The 27,774-nt window shown below is 36.3% G+C and overlaps 1 protein-coding gene across 10 annotated transcripts in view; it reads right to left on the bottom strand.

Annotated features, from left to right (window-relative positions):
* Positions 1-27,774, bottom strand: part of C1H8orf34 (chromosome 1 C8orf34 homolog) — a 156,672-nt gene that overhangs the window by 112,763 nt on the left and 16,135 nt on the right. For 8 of the 10 annotated variants that reach the window (XM_074552051.1, XM_074552025.1, XM_074552033.1 and 5 more), the window contains exons 2-4: positions 19,538-19,685; positions 18,473-18,604; positions 9,699-9,827 (exon numbers count right to left, since the gene is read on the bottom strand). In XM_074552051.1, coding sequence (XP_074408152.1) covers positions 9,699-9,827; positions 18,473-18,604; positions 19,538-19,679 — 403 coding nt within the window. In that variant the 5' untranslated portion in view covers positions 19,680-19,685. Of the gene's footprint in view, positions 1-9,698; positions 9,828-18,472; positions 18,605-19,537; positions 19,686-26,606; positions 26,730-27,774 lie in introns of all 10 variants that reach the window. The other 2 variants (XM_074552058.1, XM_074552072.1) reach the window with 2 other exon arrangements.

Here is a 27,774-nt window from a genome sequence, read left to right as displayed (position 1 = left end):
ACTCAGTTGTGTGGTGAATTACAAAGACAAATTCAGGGCACTTGTTTCTACTTTAGGATGGTAACAACACTCCGTGCTGTAAGGGTGCTGAACAATGAAATAATTGGTATGAACATGTTTCCACAATCCTTCAGAAATTTTCCACAGCCACAACTACTGCCATCTCTGATCAGCAACAAATCTGGAGAGGAGCTGTTAATGCTAACACAGCCTCTCTCAGCTGGAACACTCATTCTGTCATTAGCTTGGTTTCTGAAGAGGACTGGAAGAACAAATGTACTGTGATTGCAAGAAAGGTTTGGCATGCTACAATTAAATGAAATATATCTAACAAAGAATGTAATAACAATGTAATTTATTAACTTATAACTTATATTTATTAACTTGTAACTTACATCCTGTAACTTATTATATTTTAATTACTATTATCATGTCTACTCTAAGTAGATTGCCTAAAAAGTGTATCTCACACTGTATTAGCCATTTACCTTACACATTTTTAATATTTAAAACACTAAATCAGTTGTTTGTCCTGTCTCTTAAAATTAGCATGGATTATTAAAACCATTTTTTACATGGCCATCCCAGTCTTCTATCCGTTTGACAATCTGCAGCAGCACAATGGTAAGTATGGAAAAATAAAGATGTAAATTAATACAGTGTTACAGCATCTTCTCTGATGTAAAAGCCACCTCTCAAAACCTTTGCATTATATTTTAATAAAATAAAATCCTTCTGAGTCTAGAATGAGAATCTTCCACAGTACAGGTTTTCAGCTTAGGACATTCTGCTTCATTGCTAGCTTACCAAGAAATTAACTTTCTTTCCAAAGAAAACTGAACATTGTTAACAAGTCCATGAGTCCTCAGAACACCTAGCTCTTGCATATGCTTCTTAGCAGAAAAGCTTTATTTGTCCAATACCTAATTTCTCCACTCAGCGATATTATTTCTCTTTGAAAAGTGATTTTTAGACTTTGATGTTCTCAATTCAGCAGCATAAAATCAATTTTCAAAACAAAAGGCACAACACAAGTTCAGGTCTTTTTCAAAAAGAACAACTGACATCATCTACATGGACTTGTGCAGGGCATTTGACATTCTTCCATACAAAATTGTTGTCTGTAATCTGGAGAGACATGGCTTTAATGGATGGATCACTCAGAGGGCCATTGCTGCATGGCCACACTCCAAAGAACAGTGGCCAATAGCTCAGTGTCAAAGTGGAAACCAGTATTGAGTGGTATTCCCCAGGGGATGGTATTAGAATGGGCGCTGTTTATTTTAGTAACATGGACAGTGAGGTCAGGCGCACCCTCAGCATGTTTGTTGATGACATCGAGCTGTGTGATGCAGTTGACAGGCTGGAGGGAATGAATGCCATCGAGTGGGACCTTGGCAGGCCTGAGAGGAGGTGGGATGGCTGTGCCAACCTCATGGAAGTTCAACATGGCCAAATGCAAGGTCCTACACCCGGGTCAGAGCACTCCCAACACAAGTACGAGCTGGGCACAGAATGGACTGAGAGCAGCCCTGGGTAGAAGGACTGCTGAGTGTTGGTAAACAAGAAGCTTGACATTACTCTGCAATGTGCACCTGAAAGGTGCACCCAGAAAGCCAACCCCATCCTGGGCTGCATCAAAAGCAGTGTGACCAGCAGGTCAAGGCAGGTATTCTCTGCCTCTACTCCACTCTTGTGAGACCCTGCCTGGTGTGTCCAGCTCTGGAACTCCCCAAAAAACAAGGGCATGGACCTGCTGGAGCAAGTCCAGAGGAGGGTCACCAAAGTACTCAGAGGGCTGGAGTACCTCTCCTGTAAGACAGCCTGAGACAGTTGGAGTTGTTCAGCCTGGAGAAGAGAATGGTCTAGGGAGACCTTACAGCACCTTCCAGTACCTAAAAAGGGGCTACAAAAAGCTGTAGAGGGACTTTTTACAAGGGCATGTAGTGATAGAACAGCTTTAAACTAAATGAGGCTGTGTTTAGATTAGATATTAGGAATAAATTCTTTACTGTGAGGGTGGGAAACACTGGAACAGGTTGCCCAGAGAAACTGTGGATATCCCATCTCTGGGGGTGTTCCCAGGTTATGTGGGGCCTAGTGAAAGGTGTTTCAGGTCATGGAAAGGGGTGGAACTAAATTAACTTTAAGGTCCCTTCCAACTCAAACCATTCTATGATTCTACAAAATGGCAAGGTATAAAATGTCTTATTGCTGCATTATTCCTGATCACCTGTACTTAAAAGTAGCTTAAAATCTGGCAATATTTTCATATGCTATACACACCTGAAATTACAGATCTGGAGTTCTGGTAAGAATGAAAGTTTTGGAACATCAGAGATATCTAATATTTTTGTTTTTATTTGTGGTCCTTAAATAATTACAGGAAGAAATAACACATAATAAAAATTTGTTGAGGGGATTTTTCAAGACTTGCATTTTTCTAAACACACAATATACACCTGAGAAGACTTATGGGCATCCAATCATAAGAAAATAAAATGCTACTACTTTAATATATGCCAGACTACTATTATTTAACTCAATATTCAAGGAAATATTTATGCATTTTCCTAAACATCCAGAAGATGGCCACAGAGCTCCCAATAGCCAGTTTTCCTACCTGCCAAACAAAGCTTTCTGGATTTGACACATAGCTTTTGACATTCAAAGTTTAGACATACTAAGACAACTTCAATGCAGCTCTGACTAACTTGACAAAATTCATTCTCAGGATCAGTCCAGGCCAGGGAACTTCTGGATGGCTGGACTGTCAACCTCATAGCGCATATCACAGGTTCTGTAACAAACTCCAGGACAGAAATAGCATTCTTATTCTACCATTACTAATCCTGCAGTTTTGAGCACAAACACAGAAATATTGTATCATGTACCAACTGTCCAGTAGTTCACCGCCCCATGCATTCTAGAACTCCAAATTCTCAGGGGAAGCTTATGTTGTTCTTACTGGTGGGACAGGCCATCTTAGATATACTTGCATTTCCCACAGCAAAACCTTGTGCCGTACTGCAGCAGGCAGCAGTGTATGTTCTAGTCCCTGTACCCCAATGAAACATGTACTGAAAACAAGGAAAACTGAAGCTCTTTCACACCATTCTTGGATTATAAAGGATATAAAATGGTTGCTCTAGTTCCATCAAACAAAGTATTCCTTCTCCCAAAAAAGTACACAAAAACCTAAAAATCTCACTCATTTCTGTGTAGGAACTTTAAAATATGTTTGTCATTGACTGTCATAATAGGCATTTTTATAATATTCCTTTACCTACAGAGAGTCATTTTACTACTTTCCTCCAGTAGTAACTCAGAGATTTTCTGTGAAGGCATATTGAAATGAAATCTCAGAGTTTTTACCAATGAGGGCTGTATGTCCTCATTATTAAGCAACTTTAAACTTTTTGTAGTGGTATCCATCTTGAACAAAGATAATATTCCTCCTAACACTTGGCCATATTAAAACGAGAGAAACTGTCATCTTCAAGGCACCACACATCAACACAGGAGCACAATATACATCTTATACATCTTATACAATATACATATTATAGCTGCCATCTAGAAAACATGGATTTAATCCCTCCTCCTCGTACTGGCTTTAAAAAAAAGATAAAAATAATTAATCCCTAGCAAAAAAATCTTTGATTTATACTTGTAGAATACATATATCCAAATTTCTGAGTGGCTCCAATGGAGAATACAGGTTTCAGGATTAGGTTTAGTGACTAATGAATTATGCAAACACAGAGAAATAAAATGCAAAGTATCCAACAAATACTATGTCCCAGAAACTCTCCTTAGGCCATGGTCATCTCAGAAGAGAATAATCAAAACTGCAGAACTCTTTAGGGGAAGGTGTACCCTGCAATAGGTGGGTTAAGATGGGTAATCCACAACACTCGGTAGCCAGTATGTATTATTATTCATGCATCATACTAAAAGCAAGTGGATTTTATGGGCAAAGGCAGTATCAGATAACAGCTGTAGCACTGAGATAAAATTATCTTCCTTAAAGGTTTGATTGAGCTTATCTAAAAATGTTGATCTCAAAATAAATCACAAGCATTGATCTCATGCAAGAATAACATGATTTTAAAGTTCAGGCTGAAGAGAAGAAGGGAAAAATTCTCTACATGATGACTAGTCTTGTGGTTCAGTCAGCAGAAACATTTACGGCTAGATGATCAACTGATATCAGGGAAGTCATCTTTATAGACTCTACGTCGATTTCAGATCATCAACTATACACAATTGAAAAAAATACAAACATGTTATGTTCTAAAACAATGCCCCTCATAAGGCAATCGACAAAAGTCCAGTTATGTGTTCTGAAGATGTGCATTATATAAGTTATATCATCATGATCACCACCATCAGAAATGTCTAGCTTCAATAAATATTAGTGTCATTCAAATAAAGTTCATTTTCCAAACCTGGAATGTAAATCATTAATAGTTTCCTACAGTGTAGAAGCTTCTAAATGAAACCTCATTCTAATGTGTTTGTCAGAGACTACTAAATACATTCAAGTAGTTCATGATGTATATATAAAGCTTCTCACATCCCACATACTCACAGGTTCATCCACTAAACTGAGGACATGATTTTAGCAGTTTGTTAACATATTATGAATTGTTTAGAACTTGTTCTACCCTTCTAGTTATGAGATTTTTACTCCTGTTGCTTGTCTTCTCTGTGAAATATAAACAGAACATATGCTTTTACGTTTTACTATTTTATTCTTTTCTTAAAGAGGGAAGATCATGCTTGCCTTTCTTAACAAAATTATAAACAACATCAACTGATTCTAATATTATGATAAATAACTGTTTGAGATACTCTGGAGGGACTTAGAGATCTCTTGTTGTTGAAGGTATTGAAGAGCCTTGACACCTGGCTCTAGGTGAGCCTGCCTGAGCAGTGGCGATGGATCAGATGCCTTCTGGAGCTCCCTTCCAACCTCAACCATTCTGTGATTCTAGAATTCCTTATAATTTCCAGCAGTATCTCCTACTAGATGGAAAACCACGGTTTTCTCATTTACTGATTATTTACTGATTACTCCCCTTCAAAGAAATAAAAGAGGATTTTTCTCCTGTTGGTTGTACATAGATACCATTGTTTCTGGGATTCCCTGAAACTGACTTGGATTCATAGTTTTGATTAATGTGAACTTATTACCATTTTTTACCTTAGAATATCAACTGAATTCAAGGCACAACAAATTTGTTTCTTCCCCTCTGATCTGAAGTGTACACCTGGCCTGAACAAGCATTTAAACACTACTAACAAAATAGCAGTTACCTTCACTAAAATGCTATTTGTGATTATGGAAGAGTACCTATCTCACAGCAGAAGATGTTTTTTTCATCAAATACAGTTACCAGCACCTTCAATATGCACACATTTTCAATATGCACCCTAATCCTTAACTGTGCCTATAAAAGATGCAAAGTTGTTCATCAAGTATGCAGACTTCCCACCTAACTGCAGCATGATCTCAGTGATTTAGTCCTCAGTTTTCCCCTACTCAAAACTCTCATAATTCACTGGTTTCCATATCTTGTTATCTATTTTTCCATGCTCAGAAAATAGGGGAACGACAAAGGCAAGATCAAAGGCATTCATTAGCAAGATCCTTAGGCTTTACAGATTTTAATTCTGTTTAAAGGCAAACAGGCCAGAAGGTGAAATACAAGGGCATATATTTGAAACAGGATGGAATTTTTCTTCTTCATGATCAGCACAGGAAGAAGGATGACAACAATAAAGGTAGGAGACCTTGCAATAAAAGAAAATTAAACATGCACAAGGGAAACGCAGTATATTCCTGTAAATTGCTTTATAAACTAAAATCTTCCCTAAATAGATAACTTGATAGTTCCAAATCCAGTTCAATGACACACAGCTGATTGAAGAAGCAAACAAAATCCAGCTCTCCCATGTAGGTAAACCTCTGAAAAATTGTATACTTAAATCAGCAAGCTCCACCACACTTGGACCATAATTACAAAAATAATCTTCTCCAGACTCTCAAAACTCCTAAAATACTTTCAACTCAGAGTGTGGAGTCACTTGCTGGTTTCTCAGACCTACTAAAGCACAGAATTACTTACTCTTGACAGGGACTGGGAGAAAGGGTCCAAATAAAAGCAAGTTCAACCATCCCTAGTTTTAATCCCTAGGGATGAATATAGAAGAGACCAGACATCTCTGTGCTCAAGTCTCACCTTCCAAATCTTACAGGCAGTTCTAATTTTGCATGAAGTGCACAGGTTTGTCTCAAAGCACGTATCTAGACTGCATAGCAAATGAAGCAATAGAAACTGGAATTTAATTCACAGGCTATGTCAGCTACCTAAAAGGCAACAAAGTCATGGAAACTCACTAAAAGATCCAGAGCTTATCTTTAAAATGTAAATAAATTCCAGGACTTGATGGAAAATTCATTTAACTTCAAACACTTCATTTCATGTGTCACTCTTCACTGTTGAAATACTGAAGGAAAAAAGAGAAGGTGCTGTAAAAAGCCATTAATAGTATATTTTGATCATTTGTGTACTCAGCTGTTGAGCCCAGTGTCCGTCCCACACCACTTCAAAATAAGATCAGTATCAAATGCAGCACTAAATGCATGGCATGCTTTTAGGAACTAAAAAAAAAAAAAAAAAAGCACTAACTAGGCTGTCCGAAACAAGCTTCAAGAGAGGCAGATGTGGGATCTTGTGATGGCTTTTTTAAAATTCACCCCATGGGATGTTTGTTTGGATACAGCACAAAATGAGTTCCATGCACCTTATACTTTTAAAGTCCTACACCTTCTATCCATTGAAGCTCCCTAAGATCTCCTATGTGCAATCTAAACGCTATATCTGAGAGAACAGTAAAATTGATTTTCAAAATTCCACCTTTTCTCTATTTATAAAATTTTCACATTTTTCATTTTGATTTTTCAATACCAGGCTGACAGGTAAGAAATAATAGCAAAGATTTTTTTTATTTCTGGAAATGAAGTGAAAATCAGAAGAACAAACCCTGGAAACTAGGAGATACATCTTAGAATTAATCTGATGCAAGTGTTTAAATTATACCAACAAGGAAAAAGGTTAAAGTGCAGAGGAACTAATAACTATAAAAGAACATAAAAAGTCTTAAAAAAAGATACTATAAATACACTAGAAAAGGAGAACAAATTAAAATAAAGAACTATCATATTAAAGAGAAAGAAGCAAATACGAGATGATAGAAAGAATTCCCAGTGTTCAATACTTTCTCTGCTCCAGTCTTTGCAAAAAAAAAAAAAAAAAAAAAACAAAACAAACACCTGCAGCCGGATGCTTAACAGTAGTGATTTTAGGAGGAAAAAACTGCAAGCCAGACAAGGGAAGCTGAAAGATATGCTGGTGAATTATATATATTCAAATCAGCAGACTCTTGTGAAATTCATTCTAGAGCATTTAACTAACTAACTAACTGAAGAAACTTCAAATCCATTAGCAACTGCCTTTCAGGAACAGAGGCCAGAGAAGGACAAATACATGTCTTTGAAAAAGAAAAAGGGAAGATGTGGGCAACTACTAACTACGAAGCCTAAATCAGACAACAGCAAGAATCATAGACAAAGCTATTAAATAAATAATGTATCAACATCTAATGGAATAGAAAGGCGATAAGAATGAGCTGACATGAATTTATCAAGAATGAATCACATTAAATTAGTCTAATTGCATTCTCAACTGGGAAACCTGCCTAGTGGATAAGAAAAAGAAGCAGATGCAAAATACTCCAGCTATAAGACTCTTTACTATCCTAGAAGATACTTCAGTAAAAAAAAGAGAATTACAATCTACATGAAAACACTGCAAGGTAGAAAAACATCTGGTGGGAAAAAAAAACACTTACTGAGTAGCTTTCAAGGGCTGGTTGTCAGATCTGAAATGGGATCGTGAAGAGGTCTGACAATATTTCCATTAATGATCTGGATGAAGAAATAGAGAGCACATTCATGACAGTGAACTTATTTACAGGCTGTGAGTGATTTAAAGCACTCTGGGGGATGGGATTCAACTCCCATATCATCTTGACAAACCACCAGAAAGCATCAAGTACTAGCAAGAAACAGTGAATGTTTCATTTGTGAAATAACTGTGAAAAACAAACTCCTACAATGGTGACCAGGTACATTCAGCCAGTCCAAGCGTAGGACCCAGCAGAGCTGCAGAGTTTTACACTCCATTAGAAAACTGGGGGGCAAGGAGAGGTATAGAATACTGCAAAATCTATTTCAGATATAAGGAAGTATAGGCATAGTTCTAGGTAAAAGTGGAAACTTCACAACATTCTGAAGGAAAGACAAAGATGTAAGATTGAAGAGTGGATTTAGGCATTAATTATTGAACTCTCACATCTGATTGGTCTGGATCTCCAGAGAGTGAATAGATAACCCTTTCTGAAATTCAAAATTTTGTTTCTGTATCTGTGCATAGCTTGGCTACAAGTCTCTGAAGGAGAAAAGCTTGAAAATGACACCCACATCCATCATAGTCAGGCAACAGCGAGGCTGCAAATCAGAGATGCTGACCAGAGCTGGTTTAGAGCTCCTCACAGGCAGATAGACCAATTTACTAGAAAAGTATTTCAAAAAAAGCTCTGTAACTAAAATAAAAGTTTGAAAATTGTTCAGAATATAACTGTTGTGATCAACCTAAAACATTTGGGAGAGTGTGATTTGGGAAAACTAGTTTTGGGTATTTGGCACGATTTGAAAAAATGCTGAATCTCAAAATTAATTGCAAAACAAATCTTCTGTGCCTCATTCAGCTCACACTGACCTCACTATCTGTAAATTCTCCAGTGAATCAAGAACTTCCAGGGATAAAATTTCCTGAGAGAAGAAATAAATGTTTCTCACACAAATATCTCCCAGATCATGTCACACTTAGTTTTCATGTAGCATGGCAAAGAGTACTTGTCATCATTTCATACTTTAAAAATTGTTAGCAGTTTTTGCTCCCACAAATGTATTTCAGAATTCTCTTCTACAGGAAAGAAAGCAAAAAAAGAAAAAAAAAAAAGAAAAAAAAGAGCAACTATTCCTGATCATATCCAGTGAGATTCAGAGCTGTTCATTACACATGAGTGTTTAAGGGATAATACATGGGGTTTATTATGAAATAACTGTATTTAATGTTTCTGAGTACTTATTTGAGATACTTTAAAATATTGTAATATCTTTTGAAAACCAGAAGGTCAATGAAATCAAGGATACAAAATAGCTACATGTTTTTCAGTAACAGGTCTGAACTCCATCAACCAGGCTAAGGTTTTGCAAAGGTTAATCCATTTAACTACCACACAAAGGAGCAATCTTCCTGCTGCATGTTCCCACCATTTTCATTAAACCAGCCACTTGCATTGATCTCCTTATGAGCTAATTCAGCTCACTAAACTAGTAGCAAACTAAAGTAAAAAAAGGAAAAAGGTGGTGCAGGGGTAGTATTTTCAGTTTCCAGGAGAGTTCCTGAATTATCTCAGACAATCTGTAAACCTTAACAGGAATTTAAGTGCTGATGTCAACGACCTTGGTCTACATTGAGAGAAGACCACCTTCCTGATACATACTTCCAAATTACAATTCAGGCTGCATGGTTACATTAAAAAACTAAAATCAATCAACTTACTGCGAGACAGATTCTCAAGGGCTTTTCCAAGCTTTTTGCTCTCTTGAAGAATATGATTTAGTTCATCAAAATCATGGTTCTCCGGTTTTGTCTTCCAATCCCATTTAGGATGCTCTATTGACCTTGGCACTAAATATACACAGATATATAGATGAAGTTTAGATTTGGTAGTTCAGACTCCTACAGTAGAAAAAAATCTGCACAGTGAGTTTACAAGCCCAAATGTCTTGGGTGGAAATTAGTTAACTATCCCTTTATTTTAATTGTTGGAATATTTTCTTTGGTCCATGTGAAGTAAAAACATCTGTGAACAAATGCATACCTGAATTATTCTTGCAACAAATTAATTGGTAAACAGGATAATTAACATTCATAATTGAAAATAATAAAACTAATGTATAAAAATGTATTTAAAATATTGTACATGATGGTATCTAATTTACAACAAAAAAGAATTGTGTGGCCTAGGGATCAGTAAGAAAAAATGTTGAAAGAAAAATGAGTAACTTCTGACTTTGCTAGTTATTTTATCAAGAAGAAAAAATATTTTAGATACACCTTTTAAAATAACTTTTTTCTTTTTCAAAAATCATAAAGTTCATAAAAAACAGTGAAACAAAGAAAGTCCTTATCATGCATGTTGTACAGCCTCTAATCTTCATTGCACTACTTAAACAAACTCAACCTTTGGGAAGCACAGACCTGAGCTTACACTCTGCTGCTCATTATCTATTCCCAAAGCCTTTAATTTTAAAATAACAGTATCTCAACTGCTGAGCTAAGTTTACCTACAACAAAGAGGAGTATCTGAGATATGTAGGACACACAATGAACAGAGCTTCTTTGAACAAAGTGAACATTTTGAACATTTTGTAGAAATGAAAACAAAAACAATGCCATTTCTGGAACTGCAGTTTAACATGTTCTTTTTGCCAGTGTTCAGAATTAAGTGAGCTGCTGCTTTTGCCAAGAAATGCAACACTTGGGTTGTCTCCACACAGCATTACCATGCTGGTGTGAAGATGATGGTGTCTAGTCCACCTTTCCACCAGAAAGGACCAGTTGCAATTTTACCAACCATCATTCACTAGTTGCTGACCATTGACTTAAAAATAACTTCAAAGAAAAGCCTAAAATATCTTGGCCAGCTTCAAAATCTTTGTTTACTAATTTGACAGCTGTCAACTAATCTATGGTTATAAACATCATTTTCACTACATGCTAAGGCAACTTACAGACTCCTATAGATTGTGTTAAAAAGGTGGTTTCGTGATAATTTGGAACTTCAGACTGCTTTTATGATGGTATGGGGAAATCATGCTCAGACATCAAGTCTGCTAGCTATTACAAAATGTGTTAAATAACTTGGTATTGAAATTTGCCTTAATGCTGACTTTCCTCTGTGTGAATACATAATCTGCTCCACTTTGGATCAACTTCAACTTCCCCTTGCGGAGTTAAGTCAATAGTCACCTAAAGAAATGGGACAAAGTTATGCTGAAGTCCTTCCTTCACAAATAAAATTATTTTACCTCCTGTAGGCATAAACCAACTCATCCTCAAAACAGACATCTATGGAGAGTCTGACAACCCAGAGTACATCCTGATCTGTAATACCCACTCAGAAACCTGGCTGATAGGGAAGTTAATGTATTAGACTGCAATTACAGACATTCTCAAAGACAGAAAACAAAAGAGACATTTAAAAAGACCTACAGGGATAAGAATAGAAGGAAAAGGACATAAGAACTCTCAATAAGGACAAGAGAAGAGAGGAGCAAGTTGAAGTGTCAGAGTCTTGCTCTGCTCTGTGTCCAAAAAAGGCAAGTATTGTATTTCCTTCTAAGGACAATGGAAATAATGAGCTATAGTAGTTCCCAGTAAATACATACAGACTTTAAGGTATTAGAGTATGAATAGCCTCAACTCAGATGAGCAGCTTGTAATTTTTTGTTGATACTTACAAATTTCAAACACTACTTCATAATTCCCTGGTTAAAGAACTTCTAGATCAATTAAAAGTTACATAAATTCTTGTGTAAAAAAAGTTAACTCCATTCAAAGACTTTAGCATGTACAATTTAAACAGCACAACTTCAGCAGTTCTCATTCTTTTCTGCTTGTTTACAGAAAACAAAATGTTCCACCTAGTATTTTTTTCAAAATTATTACTAACTGTAAATATAAATTTTTTAATAAACTAGAAAAGAAATTCTATAATGAGCTCTCTCTGAGTCCTTTTGCAGTCATCTTACCATCATCCTTCTGTGTGCCAACTCTATATTCTACAGCAATCACTCATTAGCAGTATGACAGACTTTCTATGTTTATGCTGAACTTGTCACACCAAAAAATTGTCTCAGTACCACCAGAATACCAACAGGCAACAATTTAATACAGTAAAACCACATAAAAAAATTACCAAACCTTGGAGTTTCCAGGTTGCAGAAAACTTCCACACGTCAGTTTGAAACAAAACACATTTTTTCAAAATAAAAAAGGACTTTTGAGAAACCATATGCTTGTGAAGCAAAATTTATCATGGGACATAAACTAGATAAGCATGATAATTTATCATGGGACGTAAGCTACTTGACAGCTGTGGAGTTTCCAGGATCAGCAGCTGCCTAGTATATGGACTGACTGACATGAGGAAAAAGAAAGTCTCAAGACTCTGGCTCTTGAAAAGTACGGACAGTGACCTGGTTGCTCATTTCAGAGAAACGTCTCACAAACACAGGAAGCTTAGTCTGCAACTCACTAGATGAATAATGAGAAATCAGTCAAAACCATGGTGGAAATTTGCTTTGCATGCTGGTGGACAATCAGCTGTGTTTTACTGAGCCATTTTGTACTTCAGTGAAAAGGTACCAAAATATATACACTGTCATGAATTATTCCTATGCTTCAATACAATTTGTTTCAACAATGATTTGGCTCATTCTGAGGAATCAAAACCAAGAAGTTAAACAGAATTAGAACTGACTGAAATTTTTATTACTTCCAGAGAAGACATAGTTCTTCCTACTTACCTAGTCTCTCAAATAATGAATGGATATTAAAACAACATCTTTTTAGTAGAATAAAGTGGCACATGTTTGTTCTTTCAAGTTCATTTCCTTCTTGCTTACAGATTTTTTCAAAACATAAACCCTTCTCTTCTCAGCTGTAGGATCAACAAGCACTGGTAATTTTTAAATGAATGCCTTTGTTGGAAGCATACAGAACTGTACAAACACCATATGACCCCTCTTAGGACTCCTCTCAAATACGTGATCCTCCTCTGTACGCACAAAGTCCGTCACTAATCGTTTACACGCATGTGTCACTACACACTTAGCAAAACCCTTTCATTACACTCTGACCTTCCTCCTTCTTTACTACACTCACTCATTCCACAAAATCAATCAGTAATTTCAATTCTCTTACCACATTACACACTTCAACCTCATCTTTGTTATTTGAGAGATTTATATATTATATAACACTTCCTCTTAAAATAATATCCCTATAATTCAGAAGATTTATTACATCTACATTGTAGGATTTGTAAGATGTAACGTTTCCCTTTAGGGAGCTGAAATTTCACCATCTCATCTTAGGAGAATGGACAGACACACTTACCAGTATTTCTGATTTTCTGGTGGTGTGTCCTGACAGTAAATGCACATTATATTCCTTTACAATTGTGTTATGAATTCTACCACAAATCAGCACACCTTTATTTTCTACTGGATGATGGTAAAAGGTCAATACTGGTTTTATCTACCCATACAAGTCTTTTCAATGCATGGTCTGCAGACAGAATCAGACCAATTTCTCATTAAATCCAACATTTCATTAATGCATTGTATGGCCATGTTACATCTCAAAGTACAAAAATATGTACATATAATATAAAATTACTGTATATCATATAATAATATATATATAATATAATGTAAAAATTACTCATGTATTTAAATCTTGCATTCAGGTTGGAGTTCTTTGATAATAAATCCAAACTGGTTTACATAGTATCTGGATATTAAAAGGCTAAAAGGATGATGGTTACAGTTTAGACTGACTGAGAGCAACTAGAAGCATGCAACACTGTACTTGCATATGGGATGTGGTGAGAATGCTGAACTGAAGCAGCATGAAAGGATGATCTGTAATCTGATATAATATGGAGGTAGTGAAGAGATCAACCTACATTGCCTAAAAGTAGCTTGCTAGGAAACAAAAAGTCTGTTTTACAAACTAGTTTGAAACTTCCAAATGTGTTTTTCTTCAGATACAGAACGTGATCATTTAAACATTTCATTTATACACACAAACACCCCTAGCTCCAAGTTTCCTCCTTGCCAGACAACAGCAGCAGCTTCTGGTTAACTCTGGTTTTGCACACACCAAACAAGTGGTCAGATGGCTTAGATATTAACAACTGCTTGTGTGTTCCAGGTGCACCTGAGATCATAACAGGCAGGAGGGAGTGGAGGTATCTTTCCAGTAAAAAAGTTGAAAGCATAGGGAAGAGACATTTGTACAGCAATAATATGCACACTGCAATCGACATCACTCTGCTGAAGGAAAAAAAATATTTCCCTATCATATAAATCGAATATCCTCATGTTCCCAAACATTCCTATGAAAGGACAGCTCTGAATAAATGTACAAGTTTGTGATCATTTCAACCAGACAGTCACAAGACAAAAACCCTGAAACAGAACATAATAGAGTTGGACTCTATTAAATTTTGGGTTTGTTTTGGCACTTTGGGGGTGTGCTTTTTAGATTCTTGGGTGTGGGGATTTGTTCTTTTTTTTAAAAAACAAATATGAGAGTAAATCTTTAGTTCTCCACAGGTCCAAAACTTTCTGTTTCTCAGATGAGTCCTTACTACCTCTTTGGAGACGCTTTGTGAAAAAAAGTACAAGAGGTAGAAGCTGAAGACACTAAACAAATGGAATATGGTGCGCACATTAGGACAGAATTCCTTCTAAACACACTTGTTTGCTGATCTGTGTAGTTGAAGGGGTACATGGTACCTGCTGATTTTGGCATAAACCAGAAAGAAAGGTCAAAAGCATATTTAGAATAATAATCTAAATATTAATATATTTATATATATAAATATATTATATATATATTCATATATTATATATATATTATATATATTCATATATTTTATATATATATTCATATATTTATATATAAATATATCATATATTCATATATTCATATATTCATATATTCATATATATATAAATATATATACATTAATGTAAGAATATTGATCCATTTGGCAGAAAATAAGAGCTGCAAGGTATGGCAAAAAGGCACATGTCTGAAACCAATCTCTGCAATAGCAACTAAAAGAAAAAGTAGTTCAAATATACAAACTATTTTCAAAAAGTTGCAGACGTAAGTAATGGAAAAATAGGATTAATTAAGGTTTAAAAAAATCAATGTTATGGAAAAAAACTGAAATGCATAAACAGCAAAGCATGGAAGCAGAGGATAATTAGGCTGGAAAGTAGCTCTGGAAGTCTTCTAGCCCAGCCTGGTGCCCTAGACTGCTCCATTGAGGGCAGGTTTCTCAGAATATTCAGTTCAGTTTTAAATATACTCCATGATAGTGATTACAAAGCCTCTCTAGACAACCTATTCCTGTATCTGACTATCCATGCATTATAATTTTTGTTTCCTCTTGTCCTTTCACTAAACACTCTTGAGAAGACAAATCTGAGTATGTCTTCTCATCCACCCTCCAGCATACTAGCTGATGGTAACAATGAAATCTCCCCTGAGCTTTCATTTCTTCAGTACGACCAAACCAGTCCCTTTCAGGTCCATCACATGCTCCAACCCTGTCATCATCTTGTTGAACCTCCACAGGACTTGCTCCAGTACATCACTGTTTCTCACAACAGACTCCCGATGCCACCTCAAAAACAAACACTGCTGGCTCTACTCTTGCTACTGCAGCCTGGCATGCAGGTCACCTTCAGCACTGCATGAGCACACAGCAACAGCTGGTTTGTATTCCAAGTCCTTGTCCATCAGCATCCCACATCTTTTTCTGCAAAGCAACTTTGTAGGCACACACATACCAGTTTACACTATTGCTCAGACATATGCTATCCAAGATCTAGGACTTTGAATTTGCCTGTGTCAAACTTCAAGAGGTTCCACTCAGTCCATTCCTTGGTCCTATCCCTCTGAATAGCACTCGTACTATCCAGAATACCAACCACTTCCCACAACTTGGTCTAACCATAAACCTAAGAGAAATTCTATCCCATCATCCAAGGCTTTAGGAAATCCTTTTAAATGGCATCAATCACAGTACCAGTCCTTTGAGCATGCCATTAAAGATAGACTTTCCAATTGGACTTTGGAGGAAGGAAGGAAAACAGTATGATGACAGGAACAGCTCACAATACCTTTTGGCTAGTCACAATCCCTTGAATCCACCAGCTGAGTCAACTTTCCATGCATCATCTTATCCACGTATTGAGTCCATATCTTATCAACTGAGTTATAAGGACACTGGAAGCGGACAAGGGTTTTGCTAAAGTCATGGTATGAAATATTCATCACTCTTTCTTTGGTTACAGGGCCAGTTATTTCACCAAAGAGGGCAACTGTGTTGATCTGATCAGACATATATGGTCTCATAAATCCATGCTTGATGTTCCAAATCACATTTTCTTTCTTGTGACTAGGAACACCTTTCAGGAAAGTTTGCTCAATAATCCTTGCAGAGGGTGAGGTTTGCCCTTCCACAAAATCAATGAGATATTTGCATTTTCTTAATCATCAGGAACATCCACAATAACTATGACCTTTCAAAGATGACAGAATGGCCTTGGAATGGTATTAGTCTCCTCTTTCAGCATGCTTAGAATCAATCCCATGTAGTGCCAAGTATTTATGAATGTCAGTTGCATTAAGCACACCCTAATTCTTCTTCCATTGTAGGCAAAGCTGCACTCCCACACACTGTTTCTAGACTTGGGTAGCTTGAGAGTAAGTCTTACCAACTGAAGAGTATTAGTAAGTTTCCTTCAGTCCACAGATGTACAAAATATTTCTTTGCATGACATGAGACCGGATAGTTTAGAATGCCCAGCCTCCCCTTTGTCCCTCTAATGGGACAACCTAAGGACTAACAAGCACAAAGCTTGCAGTAGGCACGTTTGAGGGGAGTGACATGATGTTACCCCCTCACCCCCCATCTGGGATAAAGGTAGAGAACTCGAGATCTTTAGGAGATGGCATCAAAGTTACTTGCTGCACACCACAGAGTCTGAAAAGAAAGCACAGGGCAGAAGGAAGGAACATAGTATGATGACAGGAACAGCTCACAATACTTTTTGGCCAGTATCTAACAGTGGATCTCCACAAATTGTTGTTTTCTAACAAATCTGTTAGATAAGACACAGACTGACTATAAGTATTTATTGGAATGTCTCTTATTTATTCTTGAAAATAAGTTAAAATACACATGCTTCTTTTGAACAGACTTAAAAATCCATGTGCCCATTGAGAGGCACAATGGAATTGATGATCAGATCTGAGTGGTTTTGAAGCAGGTAATGGGCTTCATGAAGAAGAAAAACAGACAAATGCTCAATTTCCTGAGAAAATCCTGTACAATGGGACACAGCCACCTGTAACAGCTCTTTTAACTTGTTGCAGGTATTTATTCTCAGTAAAAAATGTTTCATAATCATACAAGATTATTAATCACTCAAAAGCACAGTATTTCTATTGTATAAATGTATCATTATTTACTTTACTCATTGCTGTGTAGTGTTTTGACTTAGTGAGGTCACTGGGCAATTTTCCTTGACTCCTAAGTCTAGACTTTCCCATATTGCTTTTCAGAGGAAAGACAGCAAATTTTCTATTGCACCATACTATATCTATGTTCTCATCTGCTACACCCAGTCACACTCAGCACTATAAAGCTTTGGCTATTATAAAAATATCAAAAAGCTACAAGAGTCAACAGAAGAAAATCTAATTTTTCAATTTATTTTGGAGAAAAAATCTTATATAAACAATTCCCTGGTTTTGTAACTATATTTATATAGGTATGCATATTGCAAATATATTTATTTGTGAAGAAACCGCAACATTAAGAATCAAGTTAAAATTTAGATTTCTTCAATAGCCAGTACACAGGAAGCATATTTCATTAAGACCTGTTGTCTTCATTTTCACTAGTTTTTTACAGGTAGTTGACAATATTCTCTTCAGCTGCTCTATTTTTACTCTACCTTTTCTTTCAGTGTACATTTAGATTCCTTCAGCAACTGTCAGAACAGTACACCTGTTCTGCTGACACTACTCCCATACCTTGAACAGTATCTGTTCATAATTCACAGTTTTGAATTCCCTGACACACAGAAAAAAAATCTATTAGGACCAATATCAACAGAACAGATTTTACACATGCAAAATGGCAATGTAAACTAAAACATCAAATCATAATCAGTATCCAAACATAAAATATCACATGACACCCAGATGTTAGTCTGGTTTTCAATCAATATATTCAGAGTTCTTTTATATCTACAGATGAAAACATAGGGCATTATAAAATATTTATAATTCAAGTGAGATTAAGTCAAGAATCAAACTCTTCCTCTTCTAACATATATATATATATAGGCATTTCACCTGCTTACAGTTTGCTTTCCATTTTAAACCTTATTCAAATGAAAAAGATCATATAGGTTGAAAAGTATGCACAAATTATTAATGTAGTGAAGCTTTCTTACATGACTTGGACTCCGGTGATGGTGGAGAAATGTTGGACACAGCAAGGTCGCTCTTTGACTTCTTAGGCTTTTTTGCATTTACCTGCCAAGGCTTATCATAATTTCTAAAATCTCTTCTTGTTCCTTTATTTTCTGTTAAAAGAATCAAATTAAGAGAATCATAACATTTGCAGGGTAATTTTTCAAAGACTTAACAAACAATTAACTAAAAATTCCCCAAGGTATATCAATCCAAATTAAAGACAGCTCTTTTTTCCTCCTATTTCTGACTGGTTTTATATTTATTATATTTATTCCACTTTTAAAATACCAAAACTTAGAAATTAGTATATTTTTCATTAAAAAGGTCTATTTTTTGTTATGAAAAATACTTAATGTCAATTTTATGTACATGTTTTACTGCCTATGTTAAAACTGTGTATTTGATATAAATGGTTGATTTGTCAGTAAATTAACACTTTGGCTAACAGGAACTATTTAAACTCTATAGTCTAAAACAGATCATTAGCCAATTTTTAAACACAAACTAATATTGTAATAGTAGCTTGTACCAGAATACAAAAACCAAGACTTCTACTTTACAATCAGAACGGATACTACTTCAGAATATTATTTTAATGCTTCTGAAGATTTTACAATCATAAATTATTCACACTGGAGTTTATAAAGTAGCATAGCAGCTCCTCATTAAGGGTGGGGATGATAGGTATATAAAAACATGTATTATTAAAGATAATATCTCAATAGTGTTTAATCTCAAGTACAAATACACCATGGGAGGGAAAAAGAAAACAAAGAAAGAGGACAGCAAGGGAACCTCTCTCACTGAGACTGGGATGTTTCCATTCTGTAACTCTGATGCATGTTCACATGACATATACCTAGGCTGTGCTGACAGACAGCAATGTATATTAAATTCAGTATCTGCTAGATAAACAGGATTTATTCTGCTCAAAACCATAAAGCAGTACCTGTTCAGTAGGTACATGTGCATCCAGGAAATCACGGACACAAATGTGGGGAGGTTAGAATGGAGACGAGCCCTTTCCAGTGCACAGAACATACCTGAGGTTTCACTCTCTGCCCAGAGGGCAGCAGAGCCAGACAATGTTCTCTGAAGCTGACCACGGTTTCCCTGCTTGGACTGAAGATGATCAATTAGAAATGGGATTGGCTGGTCAGGTGTCTCCGTTATCAGCTTGGTCATCAACTCCTTTAGGAAATTAAGCCAAAAGAAAAAATTAGTGAGATATTGCACCCAAACTAATCTTGCATTTGCCAAAAGAAAATGAGCATTTATAAAGGAAAGGTTTGTTTTCAAATAGAAGACAACAGCTGGAACATCCACCTCCTCAAACTACTGCTATTTTGGTCCTATGAAGTGCTCATATCGGAAGTGTTCTCAGCCTATGCAGTCTCTTATCCACTGGAACACAGGTTAAAAAAGCCTGCGTTCAAATTTGTCCTGTTCAAATTTATCCCAAACAGCAATGCTGTCCATTTAACCACTCAGAACCAGCACCTCTTCAGAGCTGCAAGTAGTTCTTCTCTGACCAATACATCTAAGCTGCTTCTCATTAGAAATTGGAGATTCAGGAAAGTTTGTGAATTTTCATCTCATCCAAATACAGAACAACTGTCTGGTTCAAATATGCATTCATATCTGGGAACTCCAAGGTCTGATCAAACAAGTAGATGATTTTCAAAGCAAATCCTCAAAAACACTATAATATAGAAATAAAGAAATATTTTATTACATTGTTGCAGATATGGATATAAAGCCAACATCAACAAGGAAAGCATCTTCTATGCCATGCATTGGTGCTATCCAACTGCTGCTCTGCACCTTGGCTGTGCAGGGCTGCAGAAAAAGAAACACTCTCCATTATTGCTGCTGGGGTTCTTTCTGGCTTCCTAGGCATAAAACACATTAAGAATCCAGAAAGAAGCTGTGGCTGTGCTGCACGCATGTACTCTGAGAGGAAATGAATGACTCAGGGCAGGTGAGGTGACCCTGAAACCCATTTAGTTCTACAGGAGATCTGTGGCCGCTGCTGCAAAATGAAAAAGCTCCACAGAAGTAAAAAATTACAGGAATGTACAGCAAAATGAGAACAAAATAAAAATAAACAACCCAAAACAACTAAGTTATTCAGAGCATGTATTCTCTCTTCACCTTTTCCCAAGTATAAACCTTAACACAATTTACATGCTCTTAATTCTAGCACTACTTCATCTTTTCCACACACTTTCATGTAATAAATTTTTTTTCAAATGTCAGTAGTTACTTAGCATTACCATCAATTAAGTGTGTTGGGAAACGGGTACTTCAGAGGAAGTACACCAAATAGCAGCAAACATGAATAACTGCACACAGGATTACTAAGGCATAGCAAGTTCTATTTGTCCACAAAAAGGAGAAAATATGCCCCATCTGCCCACATTTCTTGTCAAGACACAATCTTCTGTGATGCCATTTTTGATACTTATCCTCAGTGAAATGAAAAACCCTGGCTGTCTCTGTTTTTGAACTGGAACTAAACAGGAAGAAATTAAGCTACTTACTAATCTTAGAATTGTTGGAGCTATGGAGTATAACTTCATCTGGACTGCCTCTTACTGAGGTAGGAGAAACCCTCCGATATACATCATACAAGAAAAATTCTGGAATTGCAGTAATTCATATTTTAGTTGCTTGGCAATACTAACAGCAAACCTTTATTCTTTTTCCTGCCAAAAAGCAGAATTAGTGACAATGGGAAGATGTAATCTAGTGCTTGTAATGGACCACAATAGCTGTAGTAATTCCACTGGAGAGGATTCTATTACCAAAGGAAAAGTGCCAATCTGTTACAGCTGACTTGTAATTTAAATAATTTCTCAGAATCATGGTTTGAAAATTATTTTTGTCTTAGATTAATTGCAATATTAACATAGTACTGAAAAAGGTAATACAGAAAAATGAGAAATTTTAGAATGCTTACATACCAATATACAACAAATGCTACTAGATTGCTGCCATAACTGATCTGCTTGTAGCAGGAAGAAATGGTCTTTAAGTAACAGAAATGCATCTAATAAAATAAAACTGAATACAGGATTCCTTAGAAATGCATCTAATAAAATAAAACTGAATACAGGATTCCTTTGCTACTGAGATGTAGCAAAAAACCTAAAGACCACGGTGATGTGAAACTAGATTCTATTAAAAAGGACCACTTTTTGTACCTACTGTTATATTGATAATAAGATCCAAGTCATATAGAGATCTGTGCTGTCCAAGAGAATAATCAGTCCTATTCTGAGACAGCAGTTAGAAAATTACAAAGAACTGTAGACAGACACTACTTTCATCTGGAATAACAAATGTATTGTACCAATCCTGTGCACCTAAAGTGAAAAGAAAAAAAAAAAAAAGAAAAATATATAACATTGCTGAAATCCTCATAAACTGAAGAGTGTGAAGTTCAGAAAAAACCTACTTATTTGTGTAATAAGCCTCAAACTGATTTGCCTCAAGCACTCTCAGAAATGTCATTAAAAGTAAATGCAACTTAAAATGAACACAAAGGCAACTCAGGTTATAAAATCTGCCATTTAAGTATGACAAAACTCTACAAGCATTCCACTGCAAAAGGGGAGAAAAGAAACTGTTAGGAATCTACTTCTTAAGCTGCTTCAAGAAAGGTTTGGAAGTGGTCTCCAATTTACCACTTTACATGGAGTTCCTGGAAAGTTCCTGAACTCTGGACAAAGTGCAAAGAACACCTCCACTCCAAGAACAATAGCTTCAGACATATACTCTGTGGAAATTCACATTCACATGCTGCAGGTGTTGTCTCTCTTCCGTATCCTTCTGCCTCACACACTGCCAGACATCCCAGAAATAGGATCACAGCTCCATGACCCTCACTGCCTTTGCCCTTCTACCAGTTTCTTCCAAGGGACACAATTACCAGTTTCATACAGTTTCTACCAGTTTCATCAAGGGACACAACTGCATCTGCTCACCTCTCAACCTGCTCACATTTCCTTTGAGTTTTTTTTCATCCCCAGCAAATTGGCAATTACATGGAAATATGCTCACTGCCTGCATTCAGTTGCTTGGCTATGCCATGAGGTGGGAGGTTGGAGGGGCAAGAAAAAAAAGAATAAAGCCAAACCCAAGCAACCCAACAAGAAAAAAGCACAAAGCTTCACCAACATTAACTGTACATAGTGCTCACCTAATTTTTAAGTAAAAACACATACTTCTGTGGAAGTGGAAAGATATTACATATTAGGAATGTCAACTAAAGCACCATTCTGTAGCTAAGCTAACTTAAACTTCTAATTAAATGATGAAAAGCTTATTTAATGACCTCATCTGTTGCTCGGGTGACATCTTAATAGACAGTAGGAATAACACACTACATGCTACTCTAAATATACTTTCACATGTTTGAAATGTCTCTAAAAAAATGTTATTAAATAAGAAAAAACTAAAGCATCCAAGGTACAAAAATAATATTCCTTTTTGCTTAACAGCAGTCTGATCTGACTCACAATGTGCTAAGTAGGCAAGGTTTCACAAGAAAAAGAAAAGGGAGAAGACCAACTAGTCTCACTGAAGATGCCTCTGCATTAAAAGCAGAACGAAAATGGCACAAGATCATTGAAACTGAGATTCATTTTTTCATTAACAAATCATCAGGTAAGTTTCAACTCTTCATAAAAACAAAAATACAAGACATCTAAAGATAAGTCTCTTAAAAATATTAATAATACTTTTCACATTTTAGCTCAAATTTCTAAGTTTTCTACAATTCAAATAAGGCAAGTCTGTTGTTCTACGCACAATGTGCCTTATACCAACAAATAAAAAGCCATGGCAGATTGGGTCTCCATGCTGCCAAATGAACTGCTTGCTACTCATAATCTCTCCCTTCCTATCTCCTTTCTACTGCCATGTCTTCCTTTCACTCCACATCCCTTTCTCTTTTCTATCAGTGGACTCCACACAGTCTTTTCCTCCCAGCTGTTTAACAAGTGAAGAAGAAGCTGTTCAGAAGTCAGTAATTATGAATTCCCTCTGCACCCTTGAGACGCACCGGAGCACAGAAAAGGGGCCAAAGGAAACCTCCATGGTTACTACAGACTAGAGCACTCAGATTAACACATCAGTTTCTGCTGTTTCCCAATTATACTGCCCCAAATTAGGCTCTGCCTCGTCTAAAGGCAGAATAAGAAAGGACAGGATAGTGATACAAGCTCTTTCAGTGAACTGCTTCATGGATTTTACCTAGCACTGTGCAAATCAGTCCTTCTTTCTTCATAGTTTGTAAAGCTATCTTCATATCCTCCTACATTAACTAGTTTATTGAACTATGCTACTAAAACTGTTTAAAAAACAACTTGTTTAAGTTCATTTGTGGACATTTCCAAGAGAGATTCATGCACGTGCATGATGAGGCTGCAAGAGATCTTGAAAAAAACACAGAGTCTGAAGTAGCGGTTTAATATATTAATTATTTAGAAAGAATATACAGAATTTATAAGCAGTAATTTATAAAGAATTCTTTATATCTTTCACTATTTTCCTATCCTGAGGTACTCTATTACTTATTCAATGAAGGCTCAAATTTTTATTTCCTTGTAACTTTCCAGGCATTTAATACAAATGAAACAGTCTTCACAGTCTATTAATCATAAGCCCAATTACAAGAAAGTCCTAATTAGCCTTGTCTAAATGTACCTATCAGGTTATTAAGTTAATTAAGAGACATTCTATCTTGCCCTGTGACTGGTAATGGTAACTACACAACAATCACATTTTAACTGTACAGACTTTATAGACTCTGGCACAGCATTCACATATTCTGGCTGGGTTACACTCTTGCTTTCATGGATTAAATTAGAAGTTCAAATACAATTAAATACAGCAAGTCTTCACAGTGATGTCAGTAGTGACTTTGTCAATAAAGAAGTCATGAAGAGTTAGATGTCTCCCAGCTGACCAGCCAGAGTATGTCCACTTAGGATAAGGAGAACTGCTCTCCTGGCTCCACTGAGTTATTGGAGATATATGCATTGACTACAGTGAAGCTTGGACACTTGAACATCTAAATTTAGACTTGCTAACCCCTTCATACAGGCTGTAAGTAAACAAAGAAGAAAAAATATGGAGGGAAAACTTGTGGAAGGACAGTAGGTTTAAGAAACTTTTTAATGACTGACACTTTTTTATTAGAATTCCATTCTGATTACTGCAGTAACAAAGCAAGGAAACAAAAACAAATAATTGTTTTAAAGTATATTTTAACATTACTCTTACTGACTAAATTAGAAGTCTGAAATTCTTAAATGAGAGCAGAAATGACTGCTTAAATGACTGTTTCTACCAGAAAAAGATTATTTTCTATGGAAATTAATGAAAAATACCAGCATTCTTCCTCTGGAAAACAGCCAGGCTTTAAATATTCTTGAGCAATTTTTAAATAAAAGTAGTAGAATCACATTATAAAATATGAACGAAATGGACTTCAATATATTTTATGTTCATGACATGATCATCACATCTCCCTATAAAATAATTTAATCCTACACAATTTTCATCATAAATAAATTTCATATGTCTGTACCATACTATTTACGTCAAACTCATCATAGTAGAATAACAGTTGAGAGCAAATAGTAGTCCTATTCAGCTTGCTCATGAAAATATTCAGACTTTTATCTGGAATTGACTAAAAAATTTTCAATTAACACGTTCCTTCTTCAAAACCTGACTGATAACATTTCAGACAGCTGTGCAGTTAAATTTAATATCACAAGACTGTAGTACACAGCATGGGAACACAACCCACAGAGAAATTACTTTGGACATAGAAGTAAAATGAAAGTACAAAGCTGATATGGTGGCTCTGATGCTTGGGTGCAAAGAAAATTCCCCTAAGGTGCATTGTTGGGGAAATCTAAGATATGGGACTAGTGGCACAAGTAACATTTCATAGAGTGAGAATAACAGGAGGAAGTCTGGAAGCAAACATCATTGAATAGCTGTCTTTCTTAAGTGTTCATCTACTAAATATCTGTACCAATTCAATAAGAAAAGACCAATTTGGGGGGCTTTGTTACCAACCATGTTTTTAAGGGGGACTCTGGAGAGCAGAATGGAAACAGCAGACTTGTTCCACTATAAATCCTTTGCGGATCATATTATCAGTTCCCTGAGTCAGATGAACTAGCTCTATCTGAAATAATTCCAACTCAGGCATGTAATACTTGATAAAATATGCATCATTGATCTTACTGAGGAGTGCATGGGGTCTGGTGGACAATTTCAAAGTCTCACTGAGTAAGTTCATGACACTTGATCAAACTCCAGCACACACATTATAACACGCAATATCTACCTGAACCTCTTGCTGCATCTTTTCACTTATTTATCCTTTGAGGTTTTTTCCTCACCTATTCTTAGTATTTCAAATATCATTGTCCCTAATCTATTTTACCACTTCTGAATTCACAAAATAGCTTCAAACACCTTCAATCTGTGGCTTTATTGAAATACTTCCTTTCTCCCATTTAAGCATTCCAAGAATGCCTTTGAGAGAGAAGTCACTGCTACTAGGTTACTCTGAAACATTAAATAATTCTCTGTAGAAGAAGAAAAGGTTAAAGACATGCTCTCAGAGATGCCAATCATGGCAACAGTTATCATGTTTTCTCCCATCGTTTAGTTTTAGAATCACAAAGATTTCCAATGATAGCTTTTACTTCTTTCTTCAATTCTGTATCTCTGCATGACAATCTCACTCTTGTGGAATTATGCCTACCATATCATTATCTTAACTCAGCAAGGATTTATCAAATAAGGGTAGTTCATGTTATTGCAGAAACACTGTTAGGTTTCCCTGAAGCGTAATTCAGAAGCCTTCCTCAGTTTCCATCCACTCTATCAACCACTGAAATTCTGCCCTCAAGGCATGCACTTCACAGTTCAGCCAAAGAAAATGAAAACTGCTGGTTTTCTGAAAGGCCTGTAGGATTTACATCAAAAGAAATACTCATAGATAAAAACCAGGAAAGACTATTACAACCTGGACTTCAATTACAGGCATAAAACAGCATTGACTGCACATCACTGCCTTACCTAAAAGCTAACTCAATAGGCTGGAGCTGATCTTTCTCTGATTAGCTGAAGTAATCTCCTTTCAATTTCAAGGTCTAAGTTGAAATCACTTGTTCCACCATGTGCAATGACTCATTACTGCAACTGTTAAAAAAAAAAAAATCACATTGTATTTCCAGTTTGAGCTTCACTGACTTAGCTTCAACCTGTCTGACACGTTTTTGAGGAAGGGTAATGCTAGAAACTGAAGTAGCAGGTATTTTTGTGGCCATCTCTGCTAGGCTGACCCCAACCAGCAGCCAAGCACACACCAACCACTTATTCATTCCCATCCTCAGTGGGATGGGGAAAAAAATGAAAAGAATAAAACCAAGAAAAATTAATGGGTCAAGATAAAGACAGCTTAATAACCACAGGAAAGAGAGAAGGAAAAAAATCAAAATCAAAGAACAAGAGACACCAAGGCAATCACTTACCGCCTCCCACTTGCCAGTCTGCAAGCAACAGATATTTCTGAACATTTACCCCCCAGGTTTAATTAGTGAGCATGAAACTCTATGGTAAGGAATACCTCTTTGCCCAGGTTGGGTCAGCTGTTCCAGGTGTGTCCCCGCCCAATCCATCCCCCCCAACAAGCCTGCTTGCTGGTGGGCAGAGAGGAGAACAGAAAAAGCCTTGAGCCTGTGCAATCACTGCTGAGCAACAGCTAAAAGGCTGGTGTACCAACACTGATTCAGTGACAAATCTGAAATACATCATACAGGCCTGGTGTGAGGAAAATCCAGTCCCTGTTAGGCCCAGTACAATACCACTATAGAAAGGATTATCAAGGGCTTCTGAGTGGTGATCAGGAGAAGGCCATATATGAAAAAAACAACTGGTATATTAAGGACTTGACTCAGCAAAAGCCCTTAAGCTTAGATATTCTTTATGCCTGAGAAGTAAATAATTACAAAGCTATGCACATGTTTAAAATGTTTTGATGAATCAGATCACTGCTCTATGACTTTAGAATAACAAACACTTCCTTCTTTCTGGAAGCCAACAAAAAAAAAAAAGATAAATTAATGTTTTGAAGATTGATGGAAATCCTTTCAATTGCATACCATGGAAAACTTTGAAAATAACACATTTTAAAAATGTGTGCAGAAACCACCACACCTCCCAGGGGCTTTTCTTTCTCCTCCCA

This window comes from Zonotrichia albicollis, chromosome 1 (assembly GCF_047830755.1).
Source record: "Zonotrichia albicollis isolate bZonAlb1 chromosome 1, bZonAlb1.hap1, whole genome shotgun sequence".
Lineage (NCBI taxonomy): Eukaryota > Metazoa > Chordata > Aves > Passeriformes > Passerellidae > Zonotrichia > Zonotrichia albicollis.
This window is presented reverse-complemented; position numbering and strand designations above follow the sequence as displayed.